We start from the raw sequence: 26,319 nt of genomic DNA on the forward strand, positions 1-26,319 counted from the left end.
CTTCAGGAAAAACAAAAAAGGGAAACATCAACCCTTCTCTATCAAGAAGATGGTATTATTTTTATTTTACTGGATCACAGTAGCAGTTGTTGTTCTTGACTGCATTTGGCCTGTAGTTGTAGTTCTATCTCTAAGACAGACAGTTCAGCTGTGAAAGAGGGACCCCATGTGAGGAGATGAAAATGGGAGGGAGAGGAGAGAGAGGAGAGGGGGAGGAGGAGAGAGAGAGGAGAGGGGGAGGAGGAGAGAGAGAGGAGAGGGGGGATTAATTGCAGAAGAGAGAGGCGTGCCCCTGGATCTACCCAAGTCTCTTGCAGAATGTAATGAAGCAGGGCATTCAGGATGGGGGGCGGGGCCAGGGGCACAGTCGGCAGTGGGAAGGCAGGGAGCGTGGCTCACACCTCCTGAAAAATTTGCCAGTATAATGAACACTGAACAGAACCTCTCCAATGACGACCTCATGGCCCAGTTCATTCTCATATTTAAACTGGCGTACATGAGAGGACGGGACAAACAATTTGACCGATCCGTTGAAAATGGGCTCAGTTGAGTAGCAGCACATGTTACTATCTGCTGCCAAGGAGATGTCCAAGGTACTGAAGCTCACAGAGCTTTCTCTCATGTTACCCTGCTGCTCCACTCACTGCCAGTCAGTCAGAATAGCACAGCCAGACAGAGGGTCAACCGTTGTGTGTGTGCGTTCATGTGCATGTCTGTGTGTCTCATATACTCCCAGCGTAAATCTCAGGGGCAATTAAGAGCTTCATGCCAACTGAACACATCCCATGGCCCTTCTATCACTGTGAGAAACATATGATGCATGTAGACTCAGAGCAGGAGGACAGAGTTGTGAGAAGAATAGCTATGTATTGCAATTATGGTAGACTGAGTTTTTCAGAATCAATGGATATTTTAATCTGTGGGAAAAGAAGACATGTGGAACAAGCCTGCTCATGAAAATGTGGCTGTAATGAGATGAATAGAAACAAAGAGAGAGATGGTGTCAGAGAGAGAGAGAGAGAGACGGAGTAGGAGGAGAGGAAGAAAGAGACTATGTGCGAGAGAGAGAAAGAAAAAGAAAGACAGACGGGATAGAGAGAGAGATGAGAGACAATGACAGACAGACAGACAAACAGTCAGACAGTCAGACAGAAATAAGGATATTGTGATGTTTACCAGGATCATGTGTCCAGTGGAGATGTCCATGTTGGAGTGGACGGGTTCCTCAGACCAGGAGGAGGTGGAGCTTCGTGCCGAGGGGCTGACCATGGGCCCCCCGTCGCTGAATTGGGACGACACACTGTTGAGCCGTGACGACACACTGTGCATCGGCTCTGGACGCTCCGCCGGCGGCTTGACCGACATCCGCTGACGACACAGCTCCTAGGAGCAGAAAGAGGGACACGGGTAGACTATGAGCACAGTAACAAAGTAAACTCACTTATTACGTGAAATACATGTTTTCATATCCTAATGTTTCTTAAGACCTACCTATACAGAAACAATGTATTTTTATGGTATACATTAAATTGATTATTAATAGGCTGTTTAAAATATAAACTCAGCAAAAAAAGAAACCAGAACCCTGTCTTTCAAAGATAATTCGTAAAAATCCAAATAACTTCACAGATCTTCATTGTAAAGGGTTTAAACACTGTTTCCCATGCTTGTTCAATGAACCATAAACAATTAATGAACATGTACCTGTGTAACGGTCGTTAAGACACTAACACCTTACAGACGGTAGGCAATTAAGGTCACAGTTATGAAAACTTAGGACACTAAAGAGGCCTTTCTACTGACTCTGAAAAACACCAAAAGAAAGATGCCCAGGGTCCCTGCTCATCTGCGTGAATGTGCCTTAGTCATGCTGCAAGGAGGCATGAGGACTGCAGATGTGGCCAGGGCAATAAATAGCAATGTCCCTGTGAGACGCCTAAGACAGCACTACAGGGAGACAGGACGGACAGCTGATCGTCCTCGCAGTGGCAGACCACGTGTAACAACACCTGCACAGGATCAGTACATCCGAACATCACACCTGCGGGACAGGTACAGGATGGCAACAACAACTGCCTGAGTTACACCAGGAACGCACAATCCCTCCATCAGTGCTCAGACTGTCCGCAATAGGCTGAGAGAGGCTGGACTGAGGGCTTGTATCCCTGTTCTAAGGCAGGTCCTCACCAGACATCACCGGCAACAACGTCGCTGGACCAGATAGGACTGGCAAAAAGTGCTCTTCACTGACGAGTCGCGGGTGATGGTCGGATTTGCGTTTATCGTCGAAGGAATGTGCGTTACACCAAGGCCTGTACTCTGGAGTGGGATCGAATTGGAGGTGGAAGGTCCGTCATGGTCTGGGGCGGTGTGTCACAGCATCATCGGACTGAGCTTGTTGTCATTGCAGGCAATCTCAACGCTGTGCGTTACAGGGGAGACATCCTCCTCCCTCATGTGGTACCTTTCCTGCAGGCTCATCCTGACATGACCCTCCAGCATGACTATGCCACCAGCCATACTGCTCGATCTGTGCGTGATTTCCTGCAAGACAGGAATGTCAGTGTTCTGCCATGGCCAGTGAAGAGCCCGGATCTCAATCCCATTGAGCATGTCTGGGACCTGTTGGATCTGAGGGCTGGGCCATTCCCCCCAGAAATGTCCGTGAACTTGCAGGTGCCTTGGTGAAGAGTGGGGTAACATCTCACAGCAAGAACTGGCAAATCTGGTGCAGTCCATGAGGAGGAGATGCATTGCAGTACTTAATGCAGCTGGTGGCCACACCAGATACTGACTGTTACTTTTGATTTTGATCCCTCCTTTGTTCAGGGACACATTATTCAATTTCTGTTTGTCACATGTCTGTGAAACTTGTTCAGTTTGTGTCTCAGTTGTTGAATCTTATGTTCATACAAATATTTACGCATGTTAAGTTTTCTGAAAATAAACGCAGTTGACAGTGAGAGTACGTTTCTTTTTTTGCTGAGTTTAGATGTTCCTAAGGCGACATAGGCTGCTTCTTGCTTCCAAACGGTTTTGGTGTTAATGACCATGTTAATGACCAACTCCAAGGAAACGGCTGCCGTCGCTAAATTTACGTCACTATTATAGACTACCTTTGGGAGTGCACATTCACAATCAATGAGGGTTTGACTGATGTCATATAATTTTTGCTATTGCGCACGTTAACATTTACAGTTTGCATACTATCAGCTTACATGATGTTAGTGGCTTGGCACGTCTAATGAAAATACAAAAGGCCTATATAAAAGGCCCTTCTGTAGAGTCATTTTAGTATTTTGTATTCGAGCATGTGTTCAACCTGTTATTTCAGTAATACTGAAATATTATTAGAGGAGTATTTAAGGAATACTGAAATAGTTATTACATTTTCTCCAAGACAATGTGTTCAAATTATTATTTTTCTCTGCTTCATGATCTGGGCTGCATTCCAAATGGCACCATATTCCTTTTCTAGTGCACTACTTTTGACCAGGGCCCAAGAGGGAATATGTAGGGAATAGGGTGCCATTTAAGACGCAACCCTGGAGTCAGTCTGTTATACAGTATATGGTTGATCACCATGTTGTATTGTAGGATGTGGAGGAATGTTGAAAACAAAAACCCTTCGTCAAAAGATACATCTGTTCTCCAGTGTGAGCCAGAGACAGACGATGGAATGACATTTTCTCTAATAATGAGTTCAAATTATACTTTTTCTCAGTCACAGCTGAGTGAGGATATCTGTTGGGGTAGCAGTGATGTAGCCTAGCTAATGTCAGAGGACATCTAGCTACACATGCTCCAGTCATTAGGAGAGAGATAATCATGATTAACACTTGCTGTGAGTGACAACACAAGTCATTTCACCATCCCTTCATTATCTCACTACTCCTCATTCTCCCTCTGACCTTGATCTATTGGCTGTCGTCTAAACCATAACCATGGCAATTAGGTCTGTCTGTGTTTTACCAGCAACCATACACTTAGTACCATTAACTGGTAAGGGTATATGGTGTGCTTACACTCTGCTTCAGCGTAAGCACACACAATATCTGCAACGTTATAGAAAAATACAGGAATCCAGCTAGTCATATTTCTATTAACATGCTAGAAGTCTAGTAACTTATAACCACTCAATTCAACAAAAATATCTCCGTCTGCCTGCGTGACCGTCTGCCTGCCTGCCTGTCTGCCTGCCTGCCTGTCTGCCTGCCTGCCTGTCTGTCTGCGTGACCGTATGTCTGCCTGCCTGTCTGCCTGCCTGCCTGTCTGTCTGCGTGACCGTATGTCTGTCTGCCTGCCTGCCTGCCTGTCTGCCTGCCTGCCTGTCTGCCTGCCTGCCTGTCTGTCTGCGTGACCGTATGTCTGTCTGTCTGTCTGTCTGTCTGTCTGCCTGCCTGCCTGTCTGCCTGTCTGTCTGCCTGCGTGACCGTCTATCTGCTTGCTTGACCATCTATCTCCCTGCCTGTCTGTCTGTCTGTCTGCCAGCGAGCTCGCTTATCAGTCCCCGTAGCCACCAGGGAGGGCCTGCCTCTCCCCCATCCCCTTGCTACAACCCCATTACAGCCAGACAGCCACAGCGTTACTGCAGGCGCAAACATTCACATTAGAACAACTCTACATGCTGAACTTTGTACCAGTTAAAAGTCCTAATAAAAAAAGACCCATATGAAAATGGCCTCTCCTGAGATATTCAATTAGCTGCCTGCAAAAAGCCCAAATGAACCATGCGAGGAGAAAAAAATGAAAAACGTTCCACCAAGGTCGGGTTTACATTGAATAAAACATTATTTACAGCTTCAGTATGGCACTGCCCAGGCAATGGAGAAATGAACAGCGTCCCAAATAGTACCGTATTCCCTATATAGTGCATTACTTTTGATCAAAACCTGGTCAAAAGTAGTGCACTATATAGGGAATAGAGTGCCATTTGAGATGCAGTTCAGATGTATCCTAATTTATGGGATATTGATTTTCATCTATACACTTAATCAGCAATTTATGCCTCTGCATTCCAAATGGCACCATATTCCTTTTCGAGTGCACTGCTTTTGACCAGGGCCCAAGGGGGAATATGTAGGGAATAGGGTGCCATTTAAGACGCAACCCTGGAGTCAGTCTGTTATACAGTATATGGTTGATCACCATGTTGTATTGTAGGATGTGGAGGAATGTTGAAAACAAAAACCCTTCGTCAAAAGATACATCTGTTCTCCAGTGTGAGCCAGAGACAGACGATGTTTCATGTTTCATGTTTCATTATTCATGCTTCCAAATTATGTTTGAAAACAAGCAATGGTTGTGTTATGTTATATTTCTCACACACAAATCTGGAATTGAACACAGATTTTTTTGTTTAAGCGTACATTGTAGAAATTAAGAAAAATGTTTCATGATGGAAATGTATTCCAATTGGTTAGGTTCAGACGATACAGAAAGCACTATTCAATTAAATTCAATTTACTTTATTGGCATGACGTGACAATGTACATATTGCCAAAGCTTATTTTGGATATTTACAATATAAAAAAATATTTAAAAAATGAGAATCAAAATTGTCAACGGGACAACAGTAACAACAATAACCAAGTGTCAAAATAACCATACATTGAACAATAACAATAAGCATACAGTAGAGGACATGTGCAGGTTGATTGGTCTGTCAGACACTGTCCCTCAACTTATGGCAGGCAGCAATGTAGTGCGCTGCCAGCCCACAGCTCTCTGCGTCCTCCCCCAACAGGACAGGTAGCCTACTCTCATCAGAGAGGTCTTTGAAACCTTGAATAAGGGTTTCAAATTTGGGGAAATGACACTCTAATTGTTTTATATTTTTGACATTTTGTCAGCTCCGTCAAATGCAGCTCCGTCTCAGGTTCTGCTGTTGTGCAGTGGTTGCACAGCCTTTCCTCTACAGGGAGCCAGGTTTTCCTGTGTCTACCCTTCTCAATGGCAAGGCTGTGCTCACTGAGCCTGTACTTTGTCAAGGTTTTTCTAAGGTTTTGATCAGTAACCATGGTCAAATATTTAGCCACTGTGTACTGTCAATTTAGGGCCAGATAGCACTGCATTTTGCTTTGTGTTTGTGCTTGTGTTTCCCAATAAGCAATATAGTTTTGTTTTGACTGTGTTGTAATTTGGTTTATCCTGATTGATTGGATGTTCTGGTCCTGAGGCTTCAGTGTGTTAGTAGAACAGGTTTGTGAACTCAGCCCCAGGACCAACTGGATGAGGGGACTCTTTTCTTTGCTCAGCTCTTGGCACTGCAGGGCTTGGTAATGATATGAGGGGGTAACTGTATTTTAGATGTTTCCAAAACTTAATTGCTCTTTTTTGAGTTTTTATTATTAGTGGATATTGGCCTAATTCTGCCCTGCATGCATTGTTTGTAATTTTCCTCTGGACATGTAATATAATCTTACAGAACTCTGCATGCAGGGTTTCAATGGGGTGTTTGTCCCATTTGATGAAATCTTGTTTTGCAAGTGGACACCACACCTCGCTGCCATAAAGTGCAATTGGTTCAATGACATATTCAATTAGTTTTAGCCAAATTTTAATAGGTATTTCAATTTGAATTTGCTTTTTAATGGCGTAGAATGCCCACCGTGCTTTCTCTCTCAGTTCAATCACTGCCTCATTAAGGTGTCCAGTTGAGCTTATTTTTAAACCTAAGTAATTGTAGTGTGTGCAGTACTCTATATATTTTGTACCAATTGAGAACTTTGGTCTAATTCCCTGAGATCTGGATCTTCTCTGGAAAATCATTATTTTAGTATTTTTGGGGCTATCTCACTAGATATCTCACAAAACAGTCTGGCCTGACATAAAATAATAACATTCAAAAAATGAGACACAAGAGGCCTATGAGTCATGTGACTACCAAATGGCACCCTATTCCCATAGGGCTCTGGTCAAAAGCAGTGCACAAAATAGGGATTATGGTACCATTTGTGAAGCATCCATACATCACCCTGGGCAGTGGGAGCGTCTGTGAAGAGTGGCCAGTGTGGGCGAGCCTCCAACACCAGTCCATAGCTGCGTCTCAAATGGAACGCTATTCCATTGGGCTCTGGCCCAAATGTGTGCATTATATAGGGAATAGGGTGCCATTTGGGATGTAGGCCATCTATAATAGAGTGCTAATAGGGAGGGTGGCAGAGGGTAGCAACGCTACAACAGCACAGGGTTTGCACGCCCTCCAACAAATGTAGGGGCCATTCTTACCGCTTTGCCCTCATGCTAAAACAAATAATCAAACAAACAAACCCTCTGGCACAATGTGGTGGAGAGACAGAAAGAGAGAGGAAATGGAGAGAGAGACAGACAGAGAGAGAGAGAGGGTGGGTGGGTGGGCAGAGCGAGAGGGGTGAGAGGGAGGAGGACACAGGATGAAGGCCAGAGAGGGATAACATAAGCCTCAGTAGACTCTTCAACAGTATGACAGGCAGTTCCCATGTCTCGCTTGGCTATCAAGGGAGAAGGAGACTGACAGAGAGGTATCATCCACAATATCACCCAAGATGAAAGCCAACAGCAAGCACTCAGGTACGACAGGCAGCCTGTCAATCAAGCTTCTCTCTCTGTGTCAACATCATACTTTCATAACACAGGAAAATATGCCTGACAACTTGGAGACCTAGCTAAGGCTCAGAGGATTCTGTGATAAACAGAAAGCTGGTTGAACACTAACGCAACGGGAGAGTTGTGTGTGGGGGTATATAGACGTGTGTGAGTGTGTGTGAGCATGGCCTCAGACAGATGCACCCAGGGCCTGGGTCATTAGCATGCAGCAAGGCTGTGAGAATCTGTGTGTGTGTGTGTGTGTGTGTGCTGTGCGTGTGTCAGGCTGCCCGCTGCTACCCCTCTGCTTTAATTGCATGTAGCTCTAAAGAGTCCCCTGCTACTGGGCCACACACACACACACACACACACACTTAAAATATTTGCGTTTTAGTTGCATGGCCAAGGTGGTAAATGCATTAGGAAAAGGCACAGTAAACATCAATTAAGTGGAAATGTGCAGGAGCCCAGCAGTAAGTGGATCATGAAAATGATTTAAGACTAATAAAACTATCCAGCCACCTTGTTGGTTAATATGAAATACATCCTATAATGTCACAGTAAAACATATATATTTCAAAGTAAAAACCCCACCTCTTTAATGAGTATCTTAAATAATCCCACGGCACACCCCCATCCCCCCTCCCTGAAAGAAAACCCCAAAAAGAACTAACACCCTTGCCTTTCGTGAACTAACTCTCGCACTTGGCTTTTTTCTACTAGCACTGACTTCGCTGATAGCTACTTTATTGAGAAGAAATTTACTTAATATGACTGTGATATGTTGCTTCCCACCTAGCTATCATAAGATGAATGCACTAACTGTAAGTCACTGGAAAAGAGTGTCTGCTATATGACTAAAATGTAAAAGCAGATTGAAACAAAGTTGAATACCCTACATTAGTATTATTTATTGAAATAAGAATGACGTGAGAAAAGCACCTACAGTAAAATGTAAATACTAAAGAGAAGGGCATTCTTAAATCAATGCTCACCGGACTGCCCTCATTTAAAAACATAAGGGAGAAATGGTCAGTGGTGGAAATGTAAATCTAACTCTTTGCTTAAAAAGGCACTTAATATTGTATTATATTAATTGGACTTGTAGGCCATTGGATAATTACGCCAGTTAGAGAGGGGAATTTAAATGATTTCCAGCACAGACAGACACTGCCACCCGCAAACCTGTTGGGCTCATATCATTTTACATTTTCCCAATTCCCAAACACTCAGAATGAAATGGAATCTACTCCAAAGTAAGAAAAATGGCAAATACAGACAGAAATTACACCACATAAAATGTATCTATTATACAATCCAAGTAGATTAACAAGTGTACACACTCAAAACAATCTAACATACAGTGAGATTCTCCATCTTCATCAATGAAAAAAAAAGACCAAACAGATCAAGTCATCTGTATTTTTTTGTGTCCGTCACAACTGGTCCCCTATTCACTAAATAGTGCACTACTTTTGACCAGGGCCCACAGGGATAGGGTACCATTTGGGATGCAGATATTGAAATAAAGACTAACTAACGTCTGACATATCTTCTTACCTGATAGGTGGAGGTAGCATCGCTGCCTGTGTCTGTTCCCAGGTTGGTGAGCTTCTCCTTGAGCTTGTGGTGAGAGCGGTGTCGGAGGCAGTAGACCACAGTGGAGGCCAGCAGCACAGCCACGATACACAGGATAGACACCACTGTCAGGATCATGTACTTGGTGGACTCGGCCGTGCTGTACTTGGTAGGTATCTGGTTTATCTGGCTTCTCTGTAGGGAGGGGGACCGAGGGGGGGAAGAGAGAGGGAGAGCGAGAGGATTACACATTATTACATGATGAGAGGATGTTTTAAGACTTCACACATTTTCTTTATCTAAAAATGTTTATGTTTTGGTTGGACATACAGTTGAAATCGGAAGTTCACATACACTTAGGTTGGAGACATTAAAACTCGTTCTTCAACCACTCCACAAATTTCTTATTAACAAACTATAGTTTGGGCAAGTCGGTTAGGACATCTACTTTAGGCATGACACAAGTAATTTTTACAACAATTGTTTACAGACAGATTATTTCACTTATAATTCAGTGGATCACAATTCCAGTGGGTCAGAAGTTTACATACACTAAGTTGACTCTGCCTTTGAACAGCTTGGAAAATTCCAGAAAAAGATGTTATGGCTTTAGAAGCTTCTGATAGGCTAATTGACATAATTTGAGTCAATTGGAGGTGTACCTGCAGATGTATTTCAAGGCCTACCTTCAAACTCAGTGCCTCTTTGCTTGACATCATGGGAAAATCAAAAGAAATCAGCCAAGACCTCAGATTTCGTTGTCTGGTTCATCCTTGGGAGCAATTTCCAAACGCCTGAATGTACTACGTTCATCTGTACAAACAATAGTACGCAAGTATAAACACCGTGGGACCACGCAGCCGCCATACCGCTCAGGAAGGAGACGCGTTCTGTCTCCTAGAGATGAACGTACTTTGGTGCAAAAAGTGCAAATCAATCCCAGAACAACAGCAAAGGACCTTGTGAAGATCCTGGAGGAAACAGGTACAAAAGTATCTATATCCACAGTAAAAACGAGTCCTATATCGACATAACCTGAAAGGCCGCTCAGCAAGGAAGAAGCCACTGCTCCAAAACCACCATAAAAAAGCCAGACCTCGGTTTGCAACTGCACATGGGAACAAAGATCGTACTTTTTGGAGAAATGTCCTCTGGTCTGATGAAACAAAAATAGAACTGTTTGGCCATAATGACCATTGTTATGTTTGGAGGATAAACGGTGAGGCTTGCAAGCCGAAGAACACCATTCCAACCGTGAAGCACGGGGGTGGCAGCATCATGTTGTCGGGGTGGTATGCTGCAGGAGGGACTGGTGCACTTCACAAAATAGATGGCATCATGAGGAAAGAAAATTATGTGGATATATTGAAGCAACATCTCAAGACATCATTCAGGAAGTTGAAGCTTGGTCGCAAATGGGTCTTCCAAATGGACAATGACCCCAATATACTTCCAAAGTTGTGGAAAAATGGCTTAAGGACAACAAAGTCAAGGTATTGGAGTGGCCATCACAAAGCTCTGACCTCAATCCCATAGAACATTTGTGGGCAGAACTGAAAAAGCGTGTGCGAGCAAGGAGGCTTACAAACCTGACTCAGTTACACAAGCTCTGACAGGAGGAATGGGCCAAAATTCATCCAACTTATTGTGGGAAGCTTGTGGGTTACCCGAAACGTTTGACCCAAGTTAAACAATTTAAAGGCAATGCTACCAAATACTAATTGAGTGTATGTAAACTTCTGACCCACTGGGAATGTGATGAAAGAAACAAAATCTGCATTAAGTAATTCTCTACTATTATTCTGACATTTCACATTCTTAAAATAAAGTGGTGATCATAACTGACCTAAAACAGGGAATTTTTACTAGGATTAAATGTCAGGAACTGTGAAACTGAGTTTAAATGTTTTTGGCTAAGGTGTATGTAAACTTCCGACTTCAACTGTAAGTATGCACATCGATGTTGCAGATAAAAATCGGATTATGTTTTTGTTCCATCATCTGTGCATAATAGTAATTACATACTAATTATGTAAACTCCCCAAATAGAAAAACAAAATATAGATTATTTAGGTACAAATTTAATAAAATAATATATTTTGAAATCAGTAACGCAACCACTGTTTGCTTCATTGGACACAATAGTTTTCCTACTGTATTTTTCCTATGACATCATTACAAACAGTAGAACCTGTGACTCGTAGCCAATGACTAGTTGAGTAGCTACAACCTGTCAAGCACTTAATCCACTGCCAAGAAAAATACATCTAAAAGCAAACATTGGGATGTGAAACAGCCTACTTCATTTTGCACAGTACATTGCTAGGAAGAAAGCCCAACAATATACAGAGTACTAAATTAAAACACCATATAAACCTACACCCAAATAGGGTGTAAAACACCATATAAACCTACACCCAAATACATATGGAAAAAGCATTACATGTACAAAAACATATTAGACATGTGAAATTCATTATGTTATTCATTAAAAGCAGACTGTCTTACTGCTACATGGAATTAATTTCAGAGGCCAGTGGTCTATGGATAATGGCCCTGCTCCATTCTAACTGGGATGCATTCCAAATGGCATCCTATTCCCTTTATAGTGTACTACTTTTGAACAGGGTCTCTAGTGTCCCATTTGGGAAAAGGAATAGAGTGCCATTTGGGACACAGGCCCAGCCACAGTAAATCAACAATAGCCTGATAATTATCTCTCATTAGAGACAGCATAAATGATGTTAGCAACAATACGGAGCAGTGGGAAGAATGAAGAGACGAGAGCTGCAAATTGCAATCCCAACTACCAGACCTACAATATCCCCTTTTTACAGGATTTTCAAAAGAAATCAATAGTGAGAAAGGCTTGGTTGCTTGGCTTGACTCTGTGCTGCTTGCTACAAGATGGGAATAATTCGTTAACCGATTTTTTTCTTCTTTTTTACATCCTCTTTGTAGTGTTACAAAAAATATATATTTTCCAACCCCCTCTCTCTCACAATTATAAATGTCTCATTAGGCTATTCATTATCTTGTTCTAATAGTAATGTAATGCTATGTATTCAGCGTGCCACATTCTATTTTCTACCCTGTATTACATTGCAGAAATGCAAGGCCCTCATTTACAGTGAAGTTTCTTTTTATCCCTGCATCATAAAGACCAGGCAAGCTAATATTGTGGGTCTAAAAAAATGAAAAAGGCCCGGTGGAACCTGGTCGGTCGGTGGCAGGCCAGGGGTCATTGGGATTAGGGCCGGACCAGTCTGCATCCCAGTTAATGGAAATGTGTGTTGAAGGAGGCTGTGATGGCATCCCAAATTACATCCTAGTCCCTATATGAGCACTACTTTTGACCAAGCCTTTGGTCAAAAGTAGTGCACTATATAGGGAATAGGGTGCAATTTTGGACATAGCCTGTGAGATGGGCTCTGCTTGGGCCTGCCTGCCTGTCACAGACGTGTAAGCCCCTGGGAGGTGGAAGGGAAGGGGCGGCCAACGAGCGCTGCACAAGGATTGTTCTGGAATGCCTTGTGTTGTGAGGCTGTGAAGCAGGGTACCCCACCACTACACTGAGCGGTGTAGATCTGTTCCCCCTGATTTCATTCATAGCTGGCTGTATTCAGCACCTTGAAAGAATGAACACAGAAAGCCCCACAAAGGGAGACAACAGTTGCCCAATGCTTTGAGGGGTCCAACTTGCCTGGGAGCATTAAGTCCTACTGTAAAGCCTGGTTGAATGGTAATGTGATGGTCTTAAAAGGAAACAGTGGAAAGCTCTCTTATCTCACTAAGGCCCTCAGTGCTATGATGAAAACTAGCATTTCTCAGTCTGGGAGGTAGAATCCAAAAAATACTATATTATTTCTAAAGATTATATTCTAAAAGATTCTTAACATTCTATTTCCACTGACCTTCTCTCAGTCCCTGGGAGAAAAAAAAGAATGTAAAGCTGATGTATCTAACAGAAATATTGCAAAATGAACTGAGCAGAATGTTTATTGTAAACACCCTCATTAATAACACATTTTAACTGCATGACACACTTGCTTTGATTCCAATGATCTTCTGCAAAATATATTTTTACACAGATCAAATGACTTAATTTGCATTTTTGTTTTGTCAAATTACATTTCATAGAGAAAGATTGATGGCATCTTGCTTGGATAGTAATGGCCATATTTAGTCTTAAATCTGTAACTGTTCACTCATTCCTCACTGGACAGATGCTTTAACTTCTAATACTTACTCACTCTCTTCTTCATAGCTGCCTTCTTATGCCTCTCTCTCCCCCTCTCTCTCTCTCTTTCTATTGATTCAAACAAATGTAGCCTGACTTCCCCTGCTTAATCAACATTGGGTGCGGTTGTCAGTGAAGTAGGGACGTTTTAAATCACGTCTATGAAAAATTAGGAGCTGAGGTTCTGATTGTGGTGCAGAACCACAGAACCAGATGCTGTGGCATAGAGCAAAAACATAATAATAATTGAAAAGCAAAAAGCTTCCAGAGGGAGAATGTTCCAAATAAATATGCCTATATAGTGTGTGTGATTATTATCTGAAGGCCACATGTTTTCCTTCATGCATTTACAAATAAAATTGAACACCAAAAGAATGTGTTATCTTATATATATTCGGTACAAAAGCAACATAGAATAGAGATGACCAGGCAGGCCAGACAGACATACAGACGGACAGACAGAATCTTCTCTTTAATACTGCAGCTCCAGGGCCTTAATTTCCTACTCTCTCTCCAAAGGCTTAGCACTTTCAATCAAATGACATGGCAACATCTTGACGCACAGAGGACTGTGTAAGACTGAATCACATTATATATGGAAATAAATGCAGAAACATTTGCATTTCTTAATTATGTTCGGTCAAAAATAGATTAACAAAAAATATGTGCCAGTATGAATATATATATATTTTTTAAATCATGAATTGACACAGATTTCCTTGAAAACAAATGTGATTGGTATAAAGATAATTTGTAGTCTGACATCTAATGTTTTACATAATATAAATCACTTAGGCTACTGTTGGGTTTTTAACTTACATTTGTCTAGCTCAATTTTAAGAAACAAATATTTAGTTTCAACCATATTTAATGGAATGCAAAAAAATATATAGAATAAACTGAAAATAATGTCTGAGAGCAAAAGAGAAGGGAGTTCCTTTTATGACGAGAGGTCTATTGTCCATCTGTCCTAAAGTGATTGTACTTGCAAATTTCCATATCACACAGGCAAACGTCATCTGACATACACAGTTCCTCCTCAGCATGCATTGGAGAAAAACATTAGCATAGCCGTCAAGGATGGATGCTGCACACTATGGCTTCAAGCTTTTCATTTCAACACATATCAGATGTAGGCGAGTCTGCCCAAAATAACACTGATTCTCCTGAGAGAAAGAATATCCTATAGGCTGCAATAATCTCAAGAAAGAGAGAGAAAGGATACTTAATTAAAAACCATTCAATTCATGCAGATAAATTCATTCAAATAGATGTATTATTGCTGCAAAATTGCCAACATATAAGACAAGTGTATTTCTCATACAATCCATAGGTTATACAGGTTTACAGTATGATGAGAGAACTGTTACGATTCTGTTCTATAGCGAAACATACAAAATAAAGTTACTAAAACTTTTGAATTAAATGTGCAGAAAAACATGGGCAATACAAATGCAGAGGTGGATTTGAGTAATGGGCTCTTTATTTTCACCTTTATTTTAATGTAGTCATACTGAGACAAAGGTCTCTTCTTCTCTCTGGCAAAATTAGAGACCTCCTAAATCCCATCCAACATGTTTTTCAATTCTTAAATTTGAAATAGAAGGCATAGAGAGAGGGCTTGAGTTGAGGGATGTTGGTTGGCTTGGTGAGGGGGTATGACGGATTAGGGGGCTCCCTTAGATAAAAGGCAGATGGATTTCTACAGCTCTGGCTTACTCAAAATCATTGAAAAAAGGTCAGGGGGGAGAGAGGCGCCTAACTATTGTTCCCAGCCAGCTACTTGTGAGGAAACAATGATCTCTCCCTAACCTCGGATAATACAATGCCTTTGAAAAGTTCACCCCATTTACAAAACCTTTCAGCAAACAGGCTTGTGCGTGCACACACACACCCACGCCCACTTTTCAAGACAGCAATTTAACAATTCAAGAGTGTATAAATTGGTAACACAATTTTCACACACTTTACCACACATAATATCAAATATATATAGGCCTACTCTACTGGACGTTGCTTCTATTTTATTCCGTTCTTTGGATCTCTGTCTGGTAAACATAGCTATACAACTTTGCTATTATGCACTCATATTGTGATTCATGATGGTCGTCCAAATGAATGATATGTACACAACATTAAAACAAGTAAATGATCCATATAAATGACAACATGAAGTGCCACTATTGCAGGCATAATAACTGTTCTATATTCAATAAGGTCTGCTCACTTCAATGTATCAGAATACCCGATAATAGTGAATAGACTAGACAAAAATAAACCCGATAAATATAACGTTATGAATATTTTTTATTAAAAAATCTAGATTGTCTAGGCTACAGAAATATGCACGGAGATCACCACTGGCAACTGTGAGCCATCAAATCTTCGTGATGCATAAAGTAAACTCCAGGTACTGAACCGCGCTAACTTCTGATTGCTATCAAAGTGTTGTCAAAATAGATCGAAAATGTGAGAGACGCTAATAAAAATATAATTTTTTGATTTCAGGCTTTGGTTAATTAATATACAATATTACCACAGGAGGATTACGCATGGTCATCATATGAAATACAAAAACGCAATGCATGTTGCGCAATTATCCATATTGAGCAGTATCCTAGGCTATAGCCTATGCATGACAAAACACGTTAATAGATAAGCATATGAACTCAAAGCACAATCAAAATGATGATCAATACCCTACACAACATACGCCTGCTGAACATGAGATATCTCGAGATAGCGAGAAGCGAAGCCGAGTGGTGTTGCAATAACGCGTAATCAGAAGCGTGTATTTACCCAAATCCATGTTGAGATGCTACAGAGATTCCTTGAGCTTCAGCTATTCCCTATTCCATCTGAGAGCACGCGCGACACGGCTGCCGATGCACAGACACTAGCAGCCGCGGCGACATCAGCATGAATGACTCTGGTCTTTCGTCTCTCAAAAGTTCACAGCCTCTCTCTTCCATTCATTTCATCTGTGACAAAGGCGCACACACGGCAGCGGTTGCACTGCTCCGTACTCCTCAAATGAGGTGAAAGCTTGGAGAAAAATGTAATACACCAACATATTTTTTTTCTCTCGACAAACTCAGAAGTAAGAGGAGCCTCAACTGTACCAGCACGCTGAAAGCTGATCCAATGGAAAGGAGAAGCCTTTGGGTGATTTTATCGCTTTGGAAGACTAGAAAGTGAGAGGCTCCTTATATTCAGCGGTCCTTGAGTCGGTGTCTGTAACACACCACGTCACATCCACTGGTTGCTATGGTGATGCCTCCACATGTTGCGGACAGTGCAGTGAACATAGTGAAAGCTTGAGGAGAGCTCAGAGCTGGCTGTTGAAAAGCTTGTCGGGAATATGAATGGTCCCTGCGCAATTGCTTGCCTCTCATTTATAAAATTGTTTAGGGTTAGCTTATGGAATAGCCAAACTAGGCTTTCTTTCTATTTATTTTGTTTCCTTCTTGGACATGATTACTAATTGTGTCATTCCACGAAATTAGTGCGTTCTGCATCCCTTTGATATTTTAAGTCGAAATTGTGCACCAATATTGAATTTTAAATGCCTGTTATATTAAATGAAGTGCCCTTTAATATAGACCGCATGGAAAATGTAATAAATCTGATGTTTAATATGAATACAAATGAAGCATTGTGTCAAGTCCTTCTGTGCACTCTGTGACTTCCAGGAAGATTTCTAACACCCTTAACAACCAACATTTCTCCAAGTTTTCCGCATCATTGTGAAGCCCTAGTTATTTTGTTGCTTTGACAAATTCATTTCTGAAGTTAATTATTTATTTCATGTGACTAGTGATTCATTTTAAGGTAAAAAAATATATATAGTGAAACTATTCCTTTAAAAACATTTTTTTCCCCAAAAGAAACATTGAACATCTAATAGTCAAATCATAGTGTAAAAGCAGGTGAGCTGGTTCTACTCTTTTAGCACTTTTCTGGTGTTTTGTGGCGGAAAACTGTGGGTCAACCATAACATGTCAACCCTGTTACACATAACATGTCAACCCTGTTACCCATAGATAGACAGGCTAGACATTTCTTTACAATGTCACATTTTTTGTATAGCTTGCATTCAATTGCCCCTCCCTGTTGCACACAACAAGCTTCCATTCACTCTGTCAAAAGGGGATTTATAGCAAATTTAAGATTACATCGTCAACCCTGTTACGGTCAACCCTGTTACGTTATGTCACTTAGTAGGCACTTACTATCGTATTTTTAAAATTTAACCTCGAGATTGGAAAATATGTTTTTATTAAATTGAACATGTGCTCTTCATGACAGAATGTCAACGTTTTTTCAACCTTGTTACACTACCACAAAAGGCACTCATTTCGTGGAACAACCAAATTAATGGAAGTAAATGGGTGAAACCTTATAATTAGTTTTACATCTATGGGTTGAAAATCATCCTTTAGCATTCACCTGCTCCCCCCAAAAATGCCATCATAAAAAGTAAAACCTGACAACCATCATTCTTGCTGTCTTATGCCAGTCCTGCTGAGACACAAAACTAGGTATCTGGTTTTTGGTATTGCAGGTGTCAGCATTGACCATGCACTGCAGTAGTGACTCACAATTTCCTATCCTCAAAAGACCACAATATGCAGAGAGAGGGAGCAGAGACTTATTCCGCTACAGTACACACAGGGACAAACATCCCCTCAAAAAACAATCAACAAATACTGGTAATTAGTTATTAGCACCAGAAAGGACTGATCCTATGTAGGGCAACAGCTGCAGCAAACATGGGGGAAGGAAGGCTGGGTTGCTGGGTCTGAGAAACCAGGAGGGGGACAAGGGGAGCGGTGGAAGGGAGAGAAAGAGTTCAAGAAGGTATGTGTCCTGAATGGCACCCTGTTTCCTATATAGTGCACTACTTTTGACCAGGGTCCATAGAGAACAGGGTGCCATTTGGGAAGCAGACTTAGATAGGGGAGAGAAGGAGATCTTGTCTAATGCAGATGACAAGTCTTGGTGGGACGCTTCAGTTTATCTTTCTATTCAGGCCCCACTCTTGCGTTCGTTGGTCCATTGTTCCCCTGTGTGACAGCTGGAGGTGACAGGCTCAGCTCTTGGACAAAACAGGGCCCTTTCACGTGCACCGGGCCAGACTCGGACAAACAGAAAGGATGCCACAGCCAGCTACAGCTTACAGCTCCAATATCTAATTTCCCCCTTAGCAGCATGCAAACACTCTCCATTAGGACAGGCTGGCTAGCACAGGGGTTTTCTAACTCTAAGCAGCATCTTAAAAGGCAGGACACAGCAAGAAGACTCTATGGTGGATTAATCGTTGGAGTTAAAAAAGGGTTGTTTTGGAATGTATTCATTTATATTGATTTACTATTCATAGCTTCCGCTCCAAATGGGGTACAAATATAAAACCAACTGCGGCGAGTTCCCTGACCTCTCTTGTCCATAATGCTATGGCAATACATTTGATATGAGAGATGGGGAAAAATAAGTGCAACTTCTTTTGCCAAGCCGAGAGCACAAATTCAGTAGCAGCCCACCAAACTAATCTCTCCACCTGTCAAAGTCTCTTGGTATTCTGAACAAAACAAACATGCAAAGCAAAAGCCTGGATGAGTCTCAAACGGCACCCTATTCCCTATATAGTCCACTACTTTTGACCAGGCCCATTGTTAACCTTCGTAACCCCGCAACATAGGCTGCAGTACACCATTATGCACCTATAACACTTCGCCTCCACATCCTCTCTCTGCTGCTGAAAAACCAACTGTGACGAGGCACTTCATAAGGGCAGAGAGGATTTATAGTGATATTGAAAAGGATTGGACACAGAGAGAATAAGCAAGCAAAGGAAGCCTATTTTCTCTGCAGTCCGGGTGCTTCTTCACGCTGCTCAAGCTGTACCTGTCCAGACAGCCCACACAGAGGCTGCGTCCCAAATGGCACCCTATTCCCTATATAGTGCATTGCTGTTGATCAGAGTAAGCTCACTTCACAAGGTGGAACATTTTTGACAAGCAAGCCCATATAACCAGCCTGCGTGGGTGTGTGTGTGTGTGTGTGTGTGTGTGTGTGTGTGTGTGTGTGTGTGTGTGTGTGCTGGAGAGACTGGCCGGGCTCAGGCTCTGTCTGCAGTCTGACAGGTGTCTCCAGGATTTCCACTAAATTGAGCATTTCATGCTGTGTGCTTGATTTCACATCCCAGGTCACATAGTCCTTGGTTGGTCACAGAATAGTGTGATCAGTCCTTTAAAAAAAGGGTAGGCTTTAATTTACATCTGAAAACATACTCCACCCCTTCAATATGCCACTAAGGTACTCTAGTTGTTTTCTCACAATGAATTCTCAAATAAATAATCAAATGATCATCTTACTGTCACCCCCCTTATCCCATCGTTATATAATCATCAACTGTATCCAGAATGTACCATTTTAATTAATAGAAAAAACTGCTAGTGCATGAGAGTAAGAAATGAGTAGCTCAGATAAGGTACAGTTACTTAGCACATTCTGCCACTACACAGTATAAGAAGAGTAGTAGTAGACTGGTACTGAGTAGACTGAGGTCTGGCTCCATGAGTACATCATAAAGCAAAGAACTACCATATGTAAAAAAAAACTAGAATTGTCAGGAACCGTATTGTTATCACAATCCTCTCAGCCTGCCAGGAACAAAGAGAGCCAATTCATTCAGGAGACTCTGAGGCATTCTCAGCTGTGTGTGCAAGCGCGCATGGGCGCTCTATGTTGAAAAGATCTATGCATGCTACGAACACAATTAGAATTCTGAAAACAGTTTTTGTTGGGAGGAGACGTTGTCTCCCCAAAGTGTCTTTTGACTGACCACCTGTGTATCTGCCGGGGTGAATGAAGAAACCTTGAAATTAAGTGAGCAGGATGTTCAATGCTTATCCACTGAATGGGATTGCTCTCCAAGAGCATGCATTTTACTGGCATAATGTTACAGGTGGCTAGCTGGGGATGTGCTGTTGTCAGTGAAGGGGGTCTTCTACAGCTGTTCGTCATATACTTTATACAGAACCTAAGGAAAAATTATGTTATTCTATTCTATTGTAAAGATATAAGAGTCTCACTGAAATACAGCAAGGAATACAATAACTAAAATATAATTCAACTTACAGAAACAAAGAAAGAGTATACAATATTGACTTAACGTTATCGTACTGTGACTGAGATAGGATAGGCCTTCCCCTTGGTACAGACATGTATTCATCACCTGACCCTCACAGTGTTGTTAATGTGGCTCTGGTGGTGTTTAATCAGCCACATTAGTTGAAGAAGAAAACAGACAACTGGGTGACTTTTAAACACTGAAGACCTGAGAGCACTAGTAACAAAATCTGCTACACAGCCAGAGGGTAACATTGTGGCACATTTTTCACAACAATTTTGTGGCCATTATCAAAGTCATGTTTGTTTTTTTAAACACTACAAGTCAGGAAGGGGGTGAGGTCACATTTTTCACAATGGGAAGGAGAGAAAAAAAGAAAACATTAAAAGCTTGCATAATTATTCATCATTAGCTGCACCCCCTCTGGACCAGGCCCATGTCATTGTCATGACAACAATATTCCCCACCCCCACAGCACCCTCCCCACCCCACCGCTCAAACACCAAACACCAATGTGACACGCTCTCAACTGAAAATGTCCTCCAGGCAAGCAACTTATGTCTGCTTCCCAAAAGGCTCTCTATCCCCTACATAGTGCACTACTTTTGACCCGAGCATAGTGCACTATATATGGAATAGGGTGCCATTTGAGACGCATACTGTACATTACCCCATGTCTCTGATGGTTAGGAAGGGGAGAGTGGCAGTGGGCCAGGGTGCTTGAGCCTGAGCCATCCCCTCCCCTGCCACCCCTTTCTCTGGCCAGCCAGCCTGGCTCATGTCTCATGGTGTCTCATGGTGTACAGAGTGACTTAAGGCAATGGCTCTGATTTCACAGTTTAATTAGTGCTAATCTGAGGAAGTGTGGCCAATGGTAATGGGTTGGCACACACACACACACACACACACACAAAGTAGCAACACAGGGGAATGTCAGGACAGGGTGTTGGGATAAGAAACCAGGATTAGTTTCTGAGCTTGATATTCTTTTTACATGAAGACTTTGTACCCTTAAGTCAGTAAACATGCATTTGTAATGAAGAGTGCTACTACATACTATATTGCACAGGATCCTGCATTTTACGGCACAGTAGCTCTCTTGCACAGCTCTGCAATGCGCAATTCAAATATATTTACAAACAAAAATGAAAAACAAATAATATTCCATATAAATGTTGCCTCTCTTTTATTACTCATTGACTGACGGATTTGTGGGAAGAAAGGAGGAGGTGATGAGGGAAACTCCTGAACCTTCTATTTTCATTTAAGAAACATTCTAATCAAATTTCTCCTTATGCATTTATAATTGATATGCAATCAGTCACTTGAGACAGATACCTCCGACAGGTATTCATCCATTACATTTGGGCTTGTGCTCATTTCATGGTGCCTGCCTGTTCTACTTTTGTTGTTTATGCGTATTCAAATGAAAATATGTAATTATTAGTTACTCATTTGAAATGTCTCTCTTGGTAGTGAAAGTGCCTGATCTCCACAGAGACCTTTCTATCCTACAGGGGTGTGTTAAGATGCCCTTTGAGAGGAAACAGATAAAACTACATCAACATTTAAATCTTTTCACTGTGATCCAAATGATAACTTGATCAAATCTGTCAAAAGTGTTTTTTTTTTTTTTTGTGCTCTGGGATAGGATAAATGTAGTGTTTGGTGGTGAGCAGTAAATAGTTATATTGCCATCAAAATTATTACATCTTTTCAGTAATTAGTTGATAAAAGCTACCAAGGTCAATCCGATGGGAGATTGCTCTCTCTCTCTCTATTATTCGCGGTCTCCAACAACCTCTTCTCGCGCTCTCTCTATGTCACACCCTGGCCTTAGTTATCTTTGTTTTCATTATTATTTTAGTTAGGTCAGGGTGTGACATGGGGAAGTTTGTGTGTTTTTGTATTGTCTAGGGTGTTGTATGGTTTAGGGGGTTTAGTAGAGTAGATGGTTTAGTGTTCAGTGTAGGTGTCTAGGAAAGTCTATGGTTGCCTGAATTGGGTCTCAATTAGAGACAGCTGGTTATTGTTGTCTCTGATTGGGAGCCATATTTAAGGCAACCATAGGCTTTAGCTGTTTTGTGGGTAATTGTCTATGTGTAGTGTTTGTGTCAGCACTATCTGTATTTATAGCTTCACGGTCGTCTGTTTGTTGTTTTGTTTTGTTTTCCTTCTTATAATAAAGAGAAGATGTATTTTTCACGCGCTGCGCCTTGGTCCTCTCTCTCCCTTTGACGATCGTGACACTCTAGCTCTCTCTCGCTCTCTCTAACTCTCTCTCTAGCTCTCTGTCTAGCTCTAGCTCTATCTCTAGCTCTATCTCTAGCTCTATCTCTAGCTCTCTGTCTAGCTCTCTGTCTAGCTCTCTGTCTAGCTCTCTGTCTAGCTCTCTGTCTAGCTCTCTCTCTAGCTCTCTCTCTGCCAATGCTTCTGTCTTCCCTTCTCCAGCAGAAATTGTTTTCGAAAAAAAAGTATAGTTTTTTTTTAATGTTGGTGAAATGTCTGGCACAGGAAGTACCAATTGCTAATCATAATATAGATGTAGACATCCTACATCAGGTAGGATCAGGTAGGGAATATAACAGAAACCAGTAATACGCTAAATGGAAAATTAACTCCAGCTAATTGTTCTGCATACACTGCATGCTCCGATTAAAAACAACTAAATTTGCTGATATAGGAGGAAGACAAACAACAATATTACGATTAAAGTAATGTATTAAATGCATATGTAAAACAACTGAGCAACAATACCAGTATAAGCCTACAACTGAACAAATGTTACCTTGACCTTTTATGATTTCAATTACATTAAATTAATATAATGAGAAATTCGTGCAAGACAACGCCGTAATGTTGATTATTAAATCAAAGGGCTCTATTCAATCTGTAAAGCTGAAGCGTTACAGATTCCGTGATAGAAATTTAAAGGTAATTTCCGATTGAGCCAACATAGCCAGCGCATAGCATGAATGAAGTCTCCGCTAAAGCGGGAAAATTGCCTTTCAATTTCAATCACGCTGTAAAACTGAACTTTACGCCATGCAGATGAAATAGAAGTCCAAGAAGAGACACACAATAAACAAACAAACATCGGAAAGTATTCAGACCCCTTGAATTTTCCACATTTTGAAACGTTACAGCATTATTCTTAAATAGATTCAAATGTTTTTTTCCCCTTATCAATCTACACACAATACCCCATAATGACAAAGCAAAAACAGGTTTGTTAAAAAACTGAAATATCACATTTACATAACTATTCAGACCCTTTATTCAGCACTTTGTTGAAGCACCTTTGGCAGCGATTACAGCCCCGAGTCTTCTTGGGTATGACGCTACAAGCTTGGCACACCTGTATTTGGGGAGTTTCTCCCATTCTTCTCTGCAGATCCTCTCAAGCTCTGTCAGGTTGGATGGGGAGCGTTGCTGCACAGCTATTTTCAGGTCTCTCCAGAGATGTTCGATCAGTATCAAGTCCGGGCTCTGGCCGGTCCACTCAAGGACATTCAGAGACTTGTCCCAAAGAGTTGTCTTGGCTGTGTGCTTAGGGTCGTGGTCCTGTTGGAAGGTGAACCTTCACCCCAGTCTGAGGTCCTGAGTGCTCTGCAGCAGGTTTTCATCAAGGATCTCTATATACTTTGCTCAGTTAATTTTCTCCTAGTCTCCCAGTCCCTCCCGCTGAAAAACATCCCCACAGCACAATGCTGCCACCACCATGCTTCAGATTAGGGATGGTGCCAGGTTTCATCTAGACGTGACTCTTGGCATTCAGGTTAAAGAGTTCAATTTTGGTTTCATCAGACCAGAGAATCTTGTTTCTCGGTCTGAGAGTTTTTAGGTGCCTTTTGGCAAACTCCAAGCGGGCTGTCATGTGCCTTTTACTGAGGAGTGGCTTCCGTCTAGCCACTCTACCATAAAGGCCTAATTGGTGGAGTGCTGCTGAGATGGTTGTCCTTCTGGAAGGTTCTCCCATCTCCACAGAGGAACTATAGAGCTCTGTCAGAGTGACCATCAGATTCTCGGTCACCTCCCTGACCAAGGCCCTTCTCCCCCGATTGCTCAGTTTGGTCTGGCGGCCAGCTCTAGGAATAGTCTTGGTGGTTCCAAACTTCTTCCATTTAAGAATGATGGAGGCCACTGTGTTCTTGGGGACATTCAATACTGCAGACATTTTTTGATACCCTTCCCCATTTCTGTGCCTCGACACAATGCTGTCTGTCTGCCTGTTGCCGACTCTTAGCAAACTTTTTGAAAACATTGTGTTTGACCTGATACAATGCTATTTCTCTGTAAACAAATGAACAAAAGACTTTCAGCATTCTTATAGAGATGGGCACTCAACATGTACTGCACTGACACAAATGACTGATGATTGGTTGAAAGAAATTGATAATAAGAAGATTGTGGGAGCTGTATTGTTAGATTTCAGTGCAGCCTTTGATATCATTGACCATAACCTGTTGAAAAAATGTATGTGTTGTGGCTTTTCAACCTCTGCCATAGAAAACATAGGGTTTTCTTTAATGTAAGCTTATCTAATGTTAAACATGTAAAGGGTGGTGTACCGCAGGGCAGCTCTCTTGGTCGTCAAATATTAAACTTTTTTTTTTACCAATGACCTGCCACTGACATTAAACAGTCTGTGTGTCTATGCATGCTGATGATTAAACCCTATACGCATCAGCAATCACAACTAGAGAAATCACTGCAACCCTAAACAGAGATTTGCAGTCAGTTTTAGAATGGGTGGCTAGTAACTAGTCCTGAACATCTATTATACTAGTCCTGAACATCTATTAAACTAAGAGCATTGTATTTGGTACAAATAATTCCCTAAATTCTAGACCTGAGCTGAATCTGATCATGAATAATGTGGCTGTTGAGCAAGTTGAGTAAACTAAATTTGTCACGTGTGCTCCTTCTTCGGCCTCTAGGTCAACCAGGCTGCTGATTATTGCGCACACCTGTCACCATCGTCACACGCATCAGCGCCTCATGACAGTCACCTGGACTCCATCACCTCCTTGATTACCTGCCCTATGTATGTCACTCCCATTGGTTCATTCCCCAGGCATTATTGTTTCTGTATCAGTTTCATGTCTGTGCGTTGTTTGTATTTCTTGTTTTGTATTATGTTTTGTTCATTTATTAAATGATTCACTCCCTGAACTTGCTTCCCGACTCCCAGCTTTACAAAATGACTTGGTGTGCAAACTGTCATGGTCAAAACATATTGATTCAATGGTTGTGAAGTTGGGGAGAGGTCTGTCTGTGATAAAGAGCTCTAGTTTTACCTTATCTTGATTATTGCCCTGTCATATGGTCAGGTGCTGCTCTTCACTGTAATCAGAGGGCTAATATCAATACTACGCATGCCAGTCTCTCTTGGCTAAAACAATCACTTCTTGTTTTTATAAGAAACATTCATGTTATGAAAAGTCCAAATTGTTTGCATGGTCAACTTACACACAGTACTGAGACACACACTTACCCCACCAGGGGTCTTTTCACAGTCCACAAATCCAGAACAAATTCAAGAAAACATACAGTATTATATAGAGTCATGATTGCATGGAACCCCCATCAAAGTGAACAGCAAAACTGGTCTCAAAAATCAGATAAAGCAACACCTCACCGGACAACGCCTCTCCCCCATTTGACCTAGATATTGTGTGTATGTACACACATGTAGGCTATGTGTGACCTTTTACATTTATATAGTTCTGTCCTTGAGCTGTTCTTCTCTAATAATGTTCTGTATTATTTCATGTTTTCTATGGACTCAAGGAAGAGTAGC

The 26,319-nt window shown here is 41.6% G+C and overlaps 1 protein-coding gene across 1 annotated transcript in view; it reads right to left on the reverse strand.

Moving 5' to 3' along the window:
• The window catches only part of LOC120020386 (receptor-type tyrosine-protein phosphatase N2-like), a 62,824-nt gene that overhangs the window by 33,239 nt on the left and 3,266 nt on the right, over positions 1-26,319 (reverse strand). The window contains exons 2-3 of the mRNA XM_038963998.1: positions 9,127-9,339; positions 1,177-1,383 (exon numbers count right to left, since the gene is read on the reverse strand). Coding sequence (XP_038819926.1) covers positions 1,177-1,383; positions 9,127-9,282 — 363 coding nt within the window. The 5' untranslated portion in view covers positions 9,283-9,339. The remainder of the gene's footprint in view (positions 1-1,176; positions 1,384-9,126; positions 9,340-26,319) is intronic.

This window comes from Salvelinus namaycush, chromosome 25, assembly GCF_016432855.1.
Source record: "Salvelinus namaycush isolate Seneca chromosome 25, SaNama_1.0, whole genome shotgun sequence".
NCBI lineage: Eukaryota > Metazoa > Chordata > Actinopteri > Salmoniformes > Salmonidae > Salvelinus > Salvelinus namaycush.